A 17,433-nucleotide genomic window follows, 5' to 3' on the forward strand; every position below is an offset into this window, starting at 1 on the left:
TGCTATTGTTCAAATGCTTGCCTCCCTTTTTCTCTTTTTTCTTAATCATTGCAGCAGATGTCATAAAATAAATGTAGTGAAACTTTCAAACAGCAAGTTCCCTAATTGTTTCCATCTTGATTGTAAAAACACATTGAAAGGTAAATCCTCATAGTGAAATAAATGAAAAAAATAATTAACATTCAAAGTACTCCTTATACCACCTGCTTTTTACGTACTGTGCTGAAATGAGGGCACCTGATGTATAAAGAGTAATGAAAAGAAATTGAATTTCCTTCTGAAGCAGGGAGAAAAGTAGCACTTACATTTGAATCCAAATCAAAATGGATATATCTTTCGCACAATCAGTGGGATCTGGAAGTTCTTGCACCTGATGTGAAGTGGTTAACTCTAATCCAAATGCAGTAAGTATGTCATCCAAAACTTATGACATAATAGTTTGTGGCTTTTTGCTTACTAAAATAAAGTCTTTTATTTAAATATCGAGCCTCTATTCCAACCACAGTATAAATGTACAAATTATATTTTGGGTTGACAATATTTTGGTTTTTACAAAAAATGTATACATAAACATCCTTATTATTACAATCACTATCTACTCCACATACATTATAGATTAGACTTGCACTTGTTACTTCTGTCACTGAAATGGTCTTTCTGTCTGAATGTTTATGATTAGGATCTTTAGTTCACAGTCATAATTCAAGTCTGACTTGTAGTATCCTAAGAGAAGGCAAAGATCAGTTCATGGGAAAGTAGGTAGAACCCTCCCTACTTTAAGTACTGTATGTACAGTGGCAAAAAAACTGTACTTAAAGGAAACTTAAACTTTTATTCTAAGATTGAAAGAGCCAAACAAAATGAGACTGACCAGATAAAGCCAAGTCAAAGTAAGGGAGTAGGCTTCTGAGTACAGGATTGTAGGGATTACTCCATTCCACTTATGGCCTCAAATACTTGAGGCCCAAGACATGCTGCTTTGGGGCCCCTTTAAAGGAGGCTGACATCAGAGGTCACCATTTTCTTCCAATCTATCAGGTTGGGGAGGGAGGCAAACACAGCAAAGACTATGCTTACAGAAGGGTATGGCATTGTGAGAATAAATCCATGTTTCCATGGAAACATCTCAAGTGTATGCATGTATGTCTATGTGTGTTGACAAAGATTCATAATTTGAGAGTTATTGTATGAAATGAGGGAGTTCACATTCAGGGTAACATTGAGTTTTATATAAACAGACTGGGGCTCAGCAGTATTTTTCTATAAAGGGCCAGGTAGTAAATGTCCTAGGTTTTGCATGTTCTAAGAAAACTTTATTTATTTCCTATAATCTCATATGAATTCTATACCAAATGCTGGCAGAGTGCAATAACTGTAATAATTTTGGGTTCTTATTGACCTCAGTCTGTAAAATGACATGGAAAACACAGGAATCAATGATGAATCAAATCATTTGTCTGATTCTAGTTGGCAGTGAGTCTCCACACTCCTTGGCATGGCCAGAAAGGCCATGCATGCTCCCACTCTAACCCTGGGTTTTCACCCGTCACTTCTATTTTAATAATCCCACTTCACCATTCTAGCTTTTATTGACAGCTTGGGCTGCCAAAAGAGAGCAAGGGTGGCTAAATTTATACTAGACAAAATAGACTTTACCTAAAAAATAGTCACAAGAGACTAGAAAAGGTCATTGTAATAATAAAGGAATCAATTATCAAGAAGATACACAGTTGTATGTATTCATGCACCAAACATCAGAACATCTAAATATATAAAACAAATACTAATGGAACTGAGAGGAGAAATAAACAGCAATAAAATAGTAGTAGGGGACTTTAAAACTCCACTCTCAATGATGGATAGATTACCCAGAAAGAAAATCAATAAAGAAACAACAGATTTGAACAACACTATAGAGTGAATGAACCCAACAGACACCTAACATTCCATTCAATAGCAGCAAAATACATATTCTTTTCAAGTACACACAGAACATTCCCTAGGATAGATCATATGTTAGGCCATAAAACAAATCTTAAGTTCATTGAAATCATGTCAAGTGACTTTTCTCATCACAAACATATAAACTAAAGAACAATAACAGGAAGAATGTTAGAAAATTCACAAATATATGGAAATTAAATAACACAGTCCTGAACAACCAATAGGTCAAAAAAAAATCACAAAATTAAAAGAATCTTGAGACAAACAAAAATAGAAACACAATATACCAAAACTTACAGGATGCAGCAAAAGCAGTTCCAAGAAGAAAACTTATAGTTATGAATGCCTACATTAAGAAAAAAGATATCAAATAACCTAACTTTACACTTTAAGGAACAAACAAAGGAACAAAGCACAAATTAGTAGAAGAAAAAATAATAAAAAACTAGGACAGAAATCTCTAATCTCTCAAGAAATCTCTCATCTCTAATGAAATAGAGAATAGAAAAACAATAAAAAAGATGAATAAAAATGAGTTTTTTAAAAAAATTAACAAAATTTGCAAACTTTTAGCTGACTAAAGAAAAAAGATGACTCAAATAAATAAAACTACAAATGAAACAGTGATGTCACAAGTGATACCAAAGAAATACAAAGGATCATAAGAGACTACTATGAACAATTATAATGAACAAATTGGATAACATAAAAAAATGAATAAACTGCTAGAAGCATACAATCTAACATGACTGAATCATGAAGAAATAGAATATCTGAATAGACTAGTAATGAGTAAAGAGATTGAATCAGTAGTCAAAAAACCTCCCAATAAAGAAAAGCCCACAACCAGATTACTTCATTGGTGAATTCTACCAAACATTTAAAGAAGAATTAATGTCAATCTTACTTAAACTCTTCCAAACAAATTGAAGAGAAGGGAACACTTCCAAATTCATTTTATGAGGCCAGCATTACCTTGATACCCAAGATAGATAGGAACACTACAAGAAATAAAAATTAAAGGCAAATATCCTTGATGAAAATAGATACAAAAAATTTCAACAAATTACTAGCAAATTCAACAGCAGTTTAGAAGGATGGAGGGATTTACATCTGGAATTCAAGGATAGTTCAACATATGGAAATCAATGAATCTGATATATCACATTAACAAAATGAAGGATAAAAATCATATGATCATCTGAATATATGCAGAAAAAGCATTTGAAAAAATTAACCACCCTTTCATGATTTAAAAAAAAAAAACTCAACAATTTGAGTATAGGAGGAATGTACTCTAACACAATAAAGGCCATATATGACAAGCCCATAGCTGTCATCATACTTAATTGTAAAAAGCTGAAGGTTTTTCCTCTAAGGTCAAGAACAAGACAAAGATGCCCCTACTCACCATTTCTACGCAACATGGAACTAGAAGTCCTAAACAAAGCAATTAAACAAGACAAAGAAATAAAAGGCATTCAAATCAGAAAAGAAGAATTATGATTGTCTCTATTTGTAGATGATATAATCTTATTAAAAACTTTACAGACTCCAACAAAAAAGTGTTAAAACTAATAAATTCATTAAAGCTGCAGAATTCAAAATCAACATACAAAAATCAGGTGCATTTCGGCCGGGCGTGGTGGCTCAAGCCTGTAATCCCAGCACTTAGGGAGGCCGAGATGGGTGGATCACGAGGTCAGGAGATCGAGACCATCCTGGCTAACATGGTGAAACCCCGTCTCTACTAAAAAAAAATACAAAAAAGTAGCCGGGCAAGGTGGCGGGCGCCTGTAGTCCCAGCTACTTGGGAGGCTGAGGCAGGAGAATGGCATGAACCTAGGAGGCGGAGCTTGCAGTGAGCTGAGATCCGGCCACTGCACTCCAGCCTGGGCGACACAGTGAGACTCTGTCTCAAAAAAAAAAAAAAAAAAATCAGGAGCATTTCTATGCACTAGCAATGAATATCTGAAAATGAAATAAAGAAAAGTATACATTTATAGTAGCATCAAAAATAATAAAATACTTAGGAATATATTTAACCAAGGCAGTGAAACATCTGTATATGAAAACTGCAAAGCATTGATGGGAAAATGATTTAAGACACAAATAAATGTAAAAGTATTCCATACCTATGAATCAAAAGAATTAATATTGTTAAAATGCCCAAATACCTAAAACAATCTACACATTCAATGTAATCCCTATCACAATTTCAAGGGCATTTTTCACATAAAATGAGAAAACAATCCTAACACTCATATGGAAATACAAAATATCGCAAATAGCCAAAGCTATTTTTTCTTTTTTGCTTCACACTTACTGACATCACACTTACTGATTTCAAACAACATTACAAAGCTATAGTAATCAAAACAGTACGGTACTGGCACAGCAACAGACACACAGACCAATAGAACAGAATTGAGAAGCCCAGAAATAAACCCATGCATACAAAGTCAACTAATACTTGACAAGGTAGTCAAGAACACAGAATGGCAAAAGAATAGTCTCTTTAATAACTGATGCTGGGAAAACTGGATACCCAGATAGAAAAGAATAAAATTATACCTCTGTCTTATACCACTCACAGAAATTAACTTGAAATAGATGAAAAACTTAAATGTAAGACCTGAAACTGTAAAACTCATATAGAAGACATAGGAAAAAAACTTCTTGATATTGGTCTTGGCAATGATTTTTTGGATATGACATCAAAAGCACAAGTGACAAAAGCAAAAATAAATAAACAGATTTTCTAAAAAACCTAAAAGCTTCTGCACAGAAAAGGAAATAATCAACAAAGTGAAAAGGCAACATATAAAATGGGAGAAAATATTTGTAAACCATATATGTGATAAGGGGTTAATATCCCAAACATATAAGAATTATAATAAAACAGATTATCTGATTTAAAAAAGAAAATCTGAATAGTCAAAAAATAAGTAAAGAGTTTGAGTCAGTAATCAAAAACCTCTCAACAAAGAAAAGTCCAGGACCAGATTAATTCGCTGGTGAATTATACCAAACATTTAAAGAAGAATTAATGCCAACCTTACTCAAACTCTTTCAAAAAAATTGAAGAGAAGGGAAGACTTCCAAATTCACTTTATGAGGCCAGCGTTATGTTGATATCGAGACCTGAATAGACATTTTTCCAAAGAAGACTTATGAATGGCCAATAGGTATGAGATAAGGTGCTGAACATCACTAATCATCAGGGAACTGGAAATCAAAATCACAATTAGATATGACCTCACGCTTGTTAGGAAGACTTTTTTCAAAAAGGCAAGAAAGAGCTAGCAAGTGTTGGTGAGGGTGTGGAAAAAAGGGAACCTACACTGTTAACAGAAATGTAAATGAGTACGGCATTATGGAAAATAGTATCGAGGTTCCTCAACAAATTAAAAATAGGATTATCAAACGATCCAGTCATCCCACTTCTGGCTAGATATCTGAAGGAAAGGAAACCAGTAGCTTGATGTCTGTACTCTCATGTTCATTGCAGCATTATTCATAATATCCAGGACACAGAAACAACCTAAGTGCCCATAGATGCATCAATAAATAGAGAAAAATGTGACACACACACATACACACACACACATCTCTCACATTTGTATACATAATATGTGTGCAATGCAATATATATGTATAATGGAATATTACTCAGTCATTAAAAAGAAGGAAATCCTGCCATTTGTGACAACATGGATGAAACTCGAGGGCATTATGCTGAGTGAAATAAGACAAAGACAAACACTGTGTGATCTCAGTTATATGAGGAATCTTAAAAAGTAAAAAAAAAATAAAATAAAAAAAAAAAAAAAAAAGACTTCTATCCTGAGCTCTATGCTTGGAATGAGCCCAGCAGTGGCTTTGTCTGTCTTCCTCAGTTTTAGTGCTAGTGTCTATGCAATTTCTGGGACATATAACATGTGCATTAGAAGCATTTGTTGAATGTATGAATAAAACCATTTATGACTTTCTTAGTTATGCAATGTGCGGTAGGGTAATGGTGGACTGATGTGCTACTAAAGATCCCCCTGCCAGTCATTAGAGTTAGCAGAAAAAAAAAATAACTTTACTCAGTTATATCACTTGTAATCACGTTTCCATTTTCTAGTCTCAGTGTAGTAGTTTTCATTGTGAAATAAATACTATATTTCCTAATATAAAGTACACTGCTTTCACATCTTAACATCTTTGAAATAGTGAATTGTTACAAAATTTTTGTTGGTCAGGACATGATGATACAATTTATCATACCCATATAGGCATTAGCATCAAAACCAAAAGTACTCAAACTTGCAGAATGAGTTTCAATGACTTGGGTTTAAATCTCTGAAAAATAATAAATATGGAGGGAGTTGGTGAATCAGGAGTGTTTTAACAGCCTCTAAGTAGAAGCAACAAAGAAAAAATAGGCTAACTCTATATGATAGCAAGACAGACTTAAGTCTTAAGAGACTTACAAGCCAATGAGTTTTAAATTCTTTAAGAATTCTCTTAAATTCTGAACCATCAAAGATATTGGCAGAGGACAATATTGCATAATAAAAACAGATATTGATGACTTTGATTGAAAGTGATTTAGAAGTAGGACCCTGAATCTGATGAAGTTTTAGCAATACTGTAACTAATTCCTTTAGCCTAAAATTTTCTTTCTATGTATTCTTAAGGGTGATATATGAAAAAGTTCTACATCTTGTTCAAAGAGTTTTTTTAAACATATAAAATAAAAATCTTAAATGATAAGAAATTATTGTGTCTTACTTTAATAAGCAAGATTTTAGAAAATTTATGAATAATACGTAGAATAATAGCACTTCTTACAATTGAGGCATCTTAGAAGTACACCTTCATCTACAGTGTGTGTGCAACTATATTAAATGTAGAATAGCAGTACTTGCCATAAAACAATAGGAAGTAAACTACAACCTCAGATGAAATTGGAAGCTACTGCCCTACTCCGATACTATCTTAGTATTTTGTCACTGTCTATCAAATACATCAAATAGTGAACAATAACAAATAAGTGAGGTGGTAAACAGGTAAAAAAGGACAGTTTTAGGCTGGGTATGTAATCTCAGCACTTTGGGAGGCTGAGGTGGGCGGATCACAAGGTCAAGAGATCGAGACCATCCTGGCCAACATGGTGAAACCCCGTCTCTACTGAAAATACAAAAATTAGCCAGGCGTGGTTGCAGGCACCTGTAGTTCCAGCTACTTGGGAGGCTGAGGCAGGAGAATTGCTTGAATCCGGGAGGTGGAGGTTGCAGTGGACTGAGATCGCGCCACTGCACTCCAGCCTGCCAATAGAGCAAGACTCTGTCTCAAAGAAAAAGAAAAAAAAGAAAAGAAAAAGAAAGGCAGTTTTGCCTTCAGTATACTGTCAAGAAAAATTGTCTAAGACTTGACAATGGATAAAAGAGATCCCTGGGTGTCACTGTGGTGGAAGGTTCGGTGTTGCCCTCCAGACTATCTGGGATTATCTGGTTCTACGAGGGTGTATTCCTTTCTATTCACTAGACTATTTTACATATCTGTAGAGGTAGAAGGTAACATGTAGAAAACTTGAAGTAATGAAAATGAAATTTGTTCATATCAATGAAAATGAATTTTGTCTGATAGAAAGAATGGATATGTTGTATTGTCCTGTATGATATTAGCCAGTTTGGAAATTTTCAGTGCTCCTGAATTGTTTATGTTTATATGGATATATTCAGTATTTCTGAATGTGTGTATTATGGATCCATGTGTATATCCATATAGCCATAATTCATAACCAATATACAGTCATGCATTGCTTAAGATGAAGATACATTCTGAGAAATACGTTGCTAGGTGATTTCATCATGCAAACATCATAGAGTGTACTTACACAAACCTCGATGGTATAGCCTACCACATACCGAGATTATATGGTATAGTCTATTGCTCTTAGATTATAAACCTGTACAGCATGTTACTGTGCTGAAGACTGTAGATAATTATAACACAATGGTAAGTATTTGTATCTAAACATATCTAAACATAGAAAAGGTACAGTAAAAATGTAGTATCCATAATCTTATGGGACCACCGTGACATATATGGTCTGTTATTGACAAAAAGGCATTGCATAGATAATAGATGGATTTCTCACACACACACACACTCTCTCTCTCTCTCTCTCTTCAAATTCTCTTTTGAACCACTTTTAACATCTTAATGATTCCCTTACTAGTTAATCATTTAAATAAAATATTTTACTTGTATTGATTTTATAGTTGTATGACAGTCAAATTTTATCTTTCTGAAAATTTCAATTTAGCATTATATAACATCTTCGGGAGGAAGTTAAATATAAGGAACAAATGTTAATAATTATACTCATTATCTTTAAAGAAGGTTAATTTTTCTGAAGTATTTCAGGATAATATAGGTAAAACAATATTATGTTTAGACGCAAGTACATGTTAATCTTTTTATTAGTTGTGAAAAAAATCCAGGTACTTTATGCACAGAGAGTTGTAGAACTCTAATTCGGCAGAGAGGAATAACAAGTTCAACATTTAAAGACAGAATTCCACTTATGCGAGTGATCTTTTGTTTCTGCAAATTACTTTGATAAGCCATGTGGTTTGATAAGCCACATGGTTGTAGAATCATACAACTCAGGGCAAGACCAGAAGCACATAGGCATGATACAAAGTTAAACTGTAAATGAAACTGGAGTGTTAAGAAGGGCAAGAAATCAAGAAGACAAAGGGTGATACAGGATATAGCTGGATGCTGGAGACTTACAAGAGATGGTCTCTGAAAATTCCCCACATGGGCATGCACAAGGTAATAACAAGTTTTGATGCTAACATTCACTTAAACCCACACACATCCTTGAGTTTGTGGTACTGCACGGAGTGAAGGGATGAGAGGTGGTAGTGGTGTCTGAGTGGGAGCCATAGTGAGAACTAGAGACAGCTTAGGATAAAAAGGAAAGGCAAAGGCTGAAGTGAGAAGTCACCAGAGGCAGGAGCTTGGAGCCTGAGAGTAGAAGAAATAAACCTGACAGCAAAGAATTCTCAGAGATATTGGAAGGGATCATAGATTTCTCCTAACATGAAAAATGGAGGTTCGGGGCAATATTTTTCTAAATCTTTAAAGACAAGATGATTGCAGCAAGCTAGAGGATTTAAACAAATTCAAGAGGCCTGCATAACTTTCTTACTGGGTAGATACATGTGAACTTTATACATGTATAATCTAACTTTACACACGTACACATGCATATATGCTATCCACACCAACATTATTATTGTAGCAGTGAATATACCGTTTATTCTTCTATATTTTTTAACTTTAAAATTATAGGTTAGTTATGCAGCATAATTTGAACGAACTGGTTCTATATGTTTACATTGCATAGATAGAGACATGTAGAAAACCTAAGCAATTTAGCTTAAAACTTTATAATTTTTATGTTCAAGATACTTAACCAATATGAGGAATTTCATTAGACACTAAAATATTCATAAAACCCAAACAAAGACCAACATTTTTAATTTAACGGATATCCTAAAACATAATTTTGGTTGTTGAATTCCAGATTCAAAATGTTATTAAAAAAGAAGAAAACAAATGATAAAACTGCCCTAGAAAACTAAATAATGGTGCTACTACTATGAATAATAGGGCATTACTAAACTTGATTTCATTTGAAAAGAGATACAAAGACTTTCTGAAAGTAGAATGTTCCAGTAAGTTTGTTACTCAAGATGCAAGTGTATACAGTATTTTGCATGAATCAAAAATATGCCTGAGCAATGACTCTTTATAGCCAAGAACACAGCTTGTATATGAAGGCCCAAGTGTTAGGTATTCTATTCCCAGGGACATGTCCATTGTGCTATCATGTAATACGCAGGTATTCTGTGTATGGCAACATTGCTAGTGCAAGGTCTGCTTTTCAAGGAGAGAAGAAAGGGCTCTGCCAGCGATGTAAGAATCCTGTGAGAAATGGAAAACACCAAGGGCTATACAGGGGTGCTTTGTAGATGAGATAAACCTCTAATGGATTTGACTGGTAGAAGCAGAAGAGAAAGTTGCTCACTTGCTATGTGTTCACTGAAAGATGAAATCGTAGCCAGAGGAGTTGCAAAAAAGGATGTTTCCCACGTGGACTGAGAAAGATGGTGATGGAAATCCAGCTTGGTTCTGAGCAGAGTTTCTGTGTAAACCCACCTTGAGCTAAAAGGCATTCCCCTCCCCCTTTAAAGTATCTTCAGGGAGTAATTAGCTGTCCAATCGTTGGTAAGCCCTAATATATTTGGGTGATTTTTTTTGTTTTTGCCTGGCCTAGGGTGCCTCTATATTTTTATCAATAGGGTACAATAACTAAAACTGAGGGAAACCTATGATTTCAGCTTTCAGCATGGCTGACCATTGGCTCCCATGCCATCGCTCTTGTTTCATCAAGAATGTGGTCCTTCAGAGTTGGCCTTCTAAGAAAATTTATAAAACTGGAGAACCTTATAACTGCAATTTTGAGTTCATGCCCCTCATTATTACCCTAGAGACTGGGATTCTTCGAAGTTTAAGCATTGCCAGGAATCACACAGCCAGGGCTAGAAGCCGTGGCTGTGTGTACACTACGTCTCAAGGTCATGCTGGTCAGACCACGCTTGGTTCAAAACATGAACCTAAGGGCATGATACTTTACACTTGTCACTGGCTTGTGCTTAACTCTTTACTTGCACGCCTGCCCATATGCATCTTTTTCTAAGAAAACATTAAACCATAATATACTTTAAGTCTCTGTCAACATTTTGTTCAATCTTGGGTAAACAGACAAAGGATTACTATTCTATGCTACACTTATTAATTGATATGAAAAATTATTGGGACCAAATGTATTCATTCTGTGTAACACTTAGAGAAAAAAAACCAATATATATCATAAACATACGTGAAAATTTTGTGAAATAACAACACAGTGTGGATATAGTTAAGATTTTATGTCAAATATTTCTAAATTCACCTAAATAACAAATGTAAAAAAGATGTTTTAATGCTGACTTTATATTTTATACTAAAACATGAGATCCTTTTCAGAGAAGATCTTCTATAATATTACTTTCCTATTTAGTTATTAACCTAAATGATGTTATTCCACTGGATTTCATATGTGTTGCAGGTCCTGCTGGGAAATCATAAAACTGGGCTCATTTAGGAAGAGGCAATGTGGCTATATCAGAAAAGCTGCCATATGTGAAACCTCACTTTATGCCTGTTGAAATTTTTGTATTTCAGGTCTCCCAGGGACGTGTCCATTGTGCTATTGTGTAATTTTATCAGCATGAACTTCTGCTGAATATTTTTCCTTCTTTTCAAAATCCATATTTTAGTAGAGCTAACTTCGAAACTTAATGTTGCAACATCTGTGCCCATACACCTGGGAGCCATAGAAGATGTATCCTGAAGATTATCTACATTTTCTAATCTTATAAAATGCTACAAAAAGAGAGAAAAAGGTTATATATTTTTCCCGGTCTGGATTTTTTTTTTAAGGAATCACTTTCTGCCTCCTTAAAAGGATTCTTACAATAAAGGAGAACGAATACTTCTAAAGCTATAAAGAATATCTTTACAAATGTAATAAAATATTCATTTGTTTTGTTTACAGATAATTCTTAATACATATGTACAGCTTTCCATTAAGATACTATTTTGTGAATACAAAATCTGGAGCTATAGTCTCGAAATGTTTTCAAACAAGACTTTTTAATAACTAAATAAAAAGAAAGGAAAAAAATTGCTACTTTGAGTTTATTTACTACTTTTCTTTTGTGGATCTATCAACAGCTCAATGGTTTCTTTTTTAATAAAATAGAAGTTATGGTTTTATTTATTTCTCAAATGCAAGATTGAGATACTGACAAACAAGAAAGTGTTTATGAATGGAGAGAAATGCCTTCCACCTGGCTTCCTTCTCTTAGTTGTTTTATCTCTTTAGAATAAAATATGTGGCAATGTAAAGAGTTTAGAGCACATCAAAACTGCCTGCCTGAGGTGGTGCTGCCAATCAAATGGGTAGAACCAGTTGTTGTTGAAGGATAATGTAGAATATGTGATTTTCTACAGATTCAAAATAGTGAAGAAGGATGATGAATGGTCTTAGGGAAATCACATGTGGATTTTCTTGACTTTATCATCAATGTATCAAATTATGATAAATACTAAATACTTATAGAGTGCATTCTATGTGTCACGCATTGTTTTAATTGCTTTGCACATTTTACTCATTACATTTTCACCATAAATATATGTGACGGGTACTTTTGCCATCGTCATCTTACAGATGAAGAGCCTGAAGCAGGTAGGTTAAGTAACTTGTCCAAAGTCACCCAGCTTATCAATGGTGGAGCAGAGCTACTGCAGAGCACCATGAGTCTACATTGCCTCCTTTTCCTATGAGTACTTTTCATATAGGGAACAAAATAGCTTTTCACTCTTACTTCAATGCAAAGTATAAGATGACAAATAGTTTTTTAAAATATGTTTTTAAAAATATTTCTATCTTCACTCCAATCTATTGGCTTCTTGACCTGAATGCTGCCTTAATATTTACTGAGTGTTCATTCCTCTTGAGTTTTCAGAAATCATTATAATGCTCACTTATTTTTTAAAACAGTATAAAATTATTTCAAATTTAAATACCAGAAATATTCAAGGCAGGGCCAAGTGAAATATCTATGATAAAGATGGGAGAGAAAATGTGGTTAATTCAAGACTACCAGCATTGGTAATCATCTTACAGTGAAAAGTCAAATTTTTTTTTTTTTTTTTTTTTTTTTTTTGAGACGGAGTCTTGCTCTGTCGCCCAGGCTGGAGTGCAGTGGCCGGATCTCAGCTCACTGCAAGCTCCTCCTCTTGGGTTCACGCCATTCTCCTGCCTCAGCCTCCCGAGTAGCTGGGACTACAGGCACCCGCCACTTCGCCCGGCTAGTTTTTTGTATTTTTTAGTAGAGACGGGGTTTCACCGTATTAGCCAGGATGGTCTCGATCTCCTGACCTCATGATCCGCCCGTCTCGGCCTCCCAAAGTGCTGGGATTACAGGCTTGAGCCACCGCGCCCGGCCTAGAAAAGTCAAATTTTAACAAAGAAATTCAACCTCATAGTTGCTAAAAGCAAGGAGCAGAATTTCACCTTGCTTTTTTCCCACATGCTATTCCACCATTATCAGAAAAAGATTGGCATATTTACAAGGAAGAGAGGAAAGGTGGGTATTTACTTCTTCAGTCATCAGAGTAGTGTTCAATGCTTGGGAAGGCTCTGGGAGAAGGGAAACATGTCAATGTGTGCTGAATGCCAGCTTTTTTCTTATAGGTCAAGTCAAAAAGAGGAAAACGTACAGCTGTTCGATGTTCCTCTTTACCATTTGCATTTCTTGAAATGCAATAAACAAAGCAAACAATTTCTGCTAGAGAGAAATTAAGCTAACACGCACAGCATTGTCTATTTTACATTTTAAAACTGCAATTGAAGAGAGCAATACCATGTATCTGATTCTGAGTAAGGGTTGTATCAATTCTCAGTTATCAATATTAGACATGAAATAACTTCAAATATACCCTTTATTTGACTTGACAGGAATGTGGAGTCGTGAGTCTGAACTACGATTTGCAATAGAGAAAAGTTTATTAGAGGCATAGACATAGAAGAATGTCGTACTGTAAATGCAGTCAAAATTTTAAAAGTGTCAAAATCTCTAACATGGTTTAGCAATTAAACTGTGTCAATGCCCTTGCCAAGAAGAGTTCATAATTTGGAAGCTGTAGTTGCTATTGACCTGATTTTACAATTGAGATCATGTCTGAGTTTTAATTTGGAAACAAAATTGATCACTGTGTTCTTTAAACAAGACCTGTCAAGTTATTACTCTGCAACTGCTTTGAAAATACATATTTATTTAAGAGCAGTATGATTTAGGATATACTGTAACAAAAATTATTTCATGAGCTTCTTTTAAGAGATTGCTTTATATTTAAACATTGAATTCTTTAAGTTCTTCAATTAATCCTGAATTACTCAGAATAATTTTTTAAAATATATTTTTAAAAATATTTCTATCTTCACTCCAATACGTTGGCCTCTTGCCCTGCATGCTGCCTTAATATTTACGGAGTGTTCATTCCTCTTGAGTTTTCAGAAATCATTATAATGCTACTTATTTTTTAAAACAGTATTCAATATGATTGCATCCTAATATTAGCAAACAAACTTGCAATTTAGGTTCATATAACCTGCTTCTTTTACATAAATTGTTTCTTTCATCACTACTATACGAAGGAAGACAGATGAAATGCATACAAAAAGGTCAGTCTATTTGCTTTAAAGCCATTTCAGACTTTTTATGAACTTTATCCCTCTAGCCCATAATTTTGATTTCTTATAGGCTTTCTCAAGACTGTAATTTAAAAAATTTAAATTGAATCTAAATGAATAACAAAAACATCCTTATGCTATACGTAGTTGCTATAAGTCTTCCAAGTATCTTATTTTGCTACTTCTAGATTTTATTCTACTTTCAAAAGGAGATTTGGGGTTAAGGAAACGTTCATTTTCCCCCTTTACAAACTGTAATTGCATGAGAATAACTTGATGGTTGAATTCTAGGCAGGAATCCACAGAAACTTTCTATTCTTGATGGGTTAATTTAAGAGCAGTCCTACCTTTTTCACCTTCTTTTTCTTCTTGGTCATCTGTTAATGGAATCACTTCTGTTTTCTCCACAATCACGGCATCTTCTTGGTTTGATGCAAGTTCTAAAAAGAATGAGACAGACAGACACTCAGGGATGTCTTAGTTGGAATCATTGAGAGAATACAGAGACTATGGCTTAGAAAGTTAGAGTTCTTTCTTCCCCCTTCAAGTTTCAATAGGTACACCAAGTTGAGCACTGTTGTTATCCTCCAGTAATCATTGCTTAAAACACACACACATGCCACTCACACACACAGGTATATACAGAAGTCATGGTTCACAGTTTCATCTCATTCTAAGATAACAATATATTTTGGTTTCAGTACCTTCTGTTTCCATATATGAGCTCTGGGATTCTGTTTCAATTTTTATTTCATTCTTTGTTGAATCATTCTCTTGTCCTGTTCAAAACAGTGATTGAAAAATAAAAGAAATGTGATATGCATGACCACAGCTTCCTGACCTTCAGAAACCATGCTTTAATCGTGCATGGAGAAATAGAGAACAGTTTTGAAACCAAAGTGGAGGGCAAAGATACAATTTTTCTCATCGTCAGATTTATATCAATTATTTTCTGAGAAATATCCTGATAATTTAGGAAAAAATCTTTTTTTTTTTTTTTTTTTTTTGGAAACTGATTTGAAACTGCCATTGAAAGGACACAAAGATAGATGTGTACCTGCACCCCCCACCCCGCTACACCTTTGTTCTGCTCTCTAATCTTTGCACATACCAGAGATTTCGTAAGTTCTGTGAGCACCTGTTTTTCTGCACGTACCAGAGATTTTGTTTTGCACATACCAGAGATTTTGTAAGTTCTGAGGCAAGGTCACAAGACGTGTTTAAGTAAGATAAACTCTTGCTGCCATAAACCTGCTCTCCCGCCTCAAAGGTTGAACCGAAATATCAGAAATGGCGGGAACCAATCATAGTTAGCCAAATCGCCTTGTTCAAACACTAGCCAATCATATATCTGATTTGTATAATAACTCTATGCCCACTTTTCTTAGACTATATAACACTGCTCGGAGCTCAGTGGGGGAGCTCTCCTGCCCGTCTCGTTTCGCGAGCGAGGGAGAGTTCCAGGTTCGAACCTGTAATAAAGATCCTTGCTGCTTAGCTTTGACTCTGGACTCTGGTGGTCTTCTTCGGGGAATAAACGGTCTGGGCATAACACCATACTTATATAGCTTATCAATGCACAGGATGTGGATAGAGGACACAACCTGGAAATTTTCAAATTTTACAATAATTTCTGGGCTGTATGGGTTAACTACATTTAATTTCCTTTTAAGATACAAATGTTTCCCATAGTGAGGATTCCTAGAAAATGAAAACACTACTTGCACTTTCATTTTTCCATCAACAGAGCATAAAAAACTTGAGTCATGTGGGCACAAGGGAACTGGGGGGATAACAGCTCAGCCATTCTCTTAAGGCACATACTAAATACAGCAAAGGTCAGGAGAGAATTCAGCCAACTCTTGATTACTCTTAGGTTGATTATCTAGTAATGGTTTTTCTTCCACACCCCTTGGCTTCTCCTCCTACCCTCCCCTGTAGAGTTTAAAACATTTAAGTGCTCATTAAGAGAGGAAATTGAAATCTGTCCATTTTGCCTCAGGCTAATGAAAGATTTTGTGCTGAGGATATTTAACTATGGAAATTTTTTTTAAAAATTCTAGAGCTAGGGTTGGTTATACATGCAAAGCAGATTGAGAGGCGCGTGGACTCTTTGCCTGAGTCCATCCCTGTGGTGGCGTTATGGTTTCAACTTGTCTCTACTTCTTCCTATAAGAGGATTATATTTCCCTGTCTGTGACAATGTGACATGCAGTGGCCCTTGTGGGGCAAGTGTATGTTCCCACCACATTGGCACAGGTCTGTTCATGTGACTTGTTTAGGAAATGGCACTGGAACAGACATCATGCGTACTGCAACCAAGCAGAAGGCTTCAGATCCATTGTATGTTGCCTGCAGCTCTTTTGCTCCTAATAGACCATGTTCCTTCATCTAGATCCTGAAGGGAAAGCATGTGGAACACAGTCAAGCGGGGCTAAAAAGAGACACAACCAGCCTTTGTTGTTGAGCCCCCCAATGGGATTTTTGGGGTTATTTGTTACTGCAGCAAAGCTGACTTATATAACTCCTCATCTTAGAGTTTCCTCTCTGATACAATTATTTTTAACCTGCCCATGATACTACGTCCCCTTGATTCATTCTCTGCTAGCAGGACCCAGATAAGGGAAAAATCATGCCTTTTGTGTGATATCCACTCCTCCTGAGCTCGGTTTTAATCAAAAGGATCCAATAAAATAATTAAAACTAAAGCATGTTTATCTATTTGATCACTGAATATAAAAACCTCAAGCGGTTTTTGATGATTTTCTTTCATCACTCCTGAAGTTCAATGAAATGCCATCTTCATGGTTCTGCAAAATATTTCGGTTTTCCCACTTTCTAGCCTCCTGCCTTCTTTCCTCATTTAGGGATATATCATCTGTCTCTTGGATCTTTCGTTTTCTTCTCCTATATTCTATTTTGTGATTTGATCGCAGAAAGGCCTTTTACAATTTGAACTTGATCAAGACCTTTCCACTTTTGAAAAACCCGTTCATCCTCATTCTTCCCCATTGCCACTCAAAGTTGTAAGGTTAGCTGAGAGAAAGGACGAGAGAGAGAGAGAGAGAGAGAGAGAGAGAGAGAGAAAGAGAGAGACACCGAAGGTCAGGCCAGTAAGT

At 35.2% G+C, this 17,433-nt stretch overlaps 1 protein-coding gene across 3 annotated transcripts in view; it reads right to left on the bottom strand.

Moving 5' to 3' along the window:
- MACROD2 (mono-ADP ribosylhydrolase 2) overlaps window positions 1–17,433 on the bottom strand; it is a 2,100,238-nt gene that overhangs the window by 48,998 nt on the left and 2,033,807 nt on the right. For all 3 annotated transcript variants that reach the window (XM_021921837.2, XM_003905088.5, XM_009216566.4), the window contains 2 exons: window positions 15,019–15,093; window positions 14,662–14,754 (listed from right to left, as the gene is read on the bottom strand). In XM_021921837.2, coding sequence (XP_021777529.2) covers window positions 14,662–14,754; window positions 15,019–15,093 — 168 coding nt within the window. The remainder of the gene's footprint in view (window positions 1–14,661; window positions 14,755–15,018; window positions 15,094–17,433) is intronic.

The sequence above is a fragment of the Papio anubis genome, chromosome 16, assembly GCF_008728515.1.
Source record: "Papio anubis isolate 15944 chromosome 16, Panubis1.0, whole genome shotgun sequence".
Taxonomy (NCBI): Eukaryota; Metazoa; Chordata; class Mammalia; order Primates; family Cercopithecidae; genus Papio; species Papio anubis.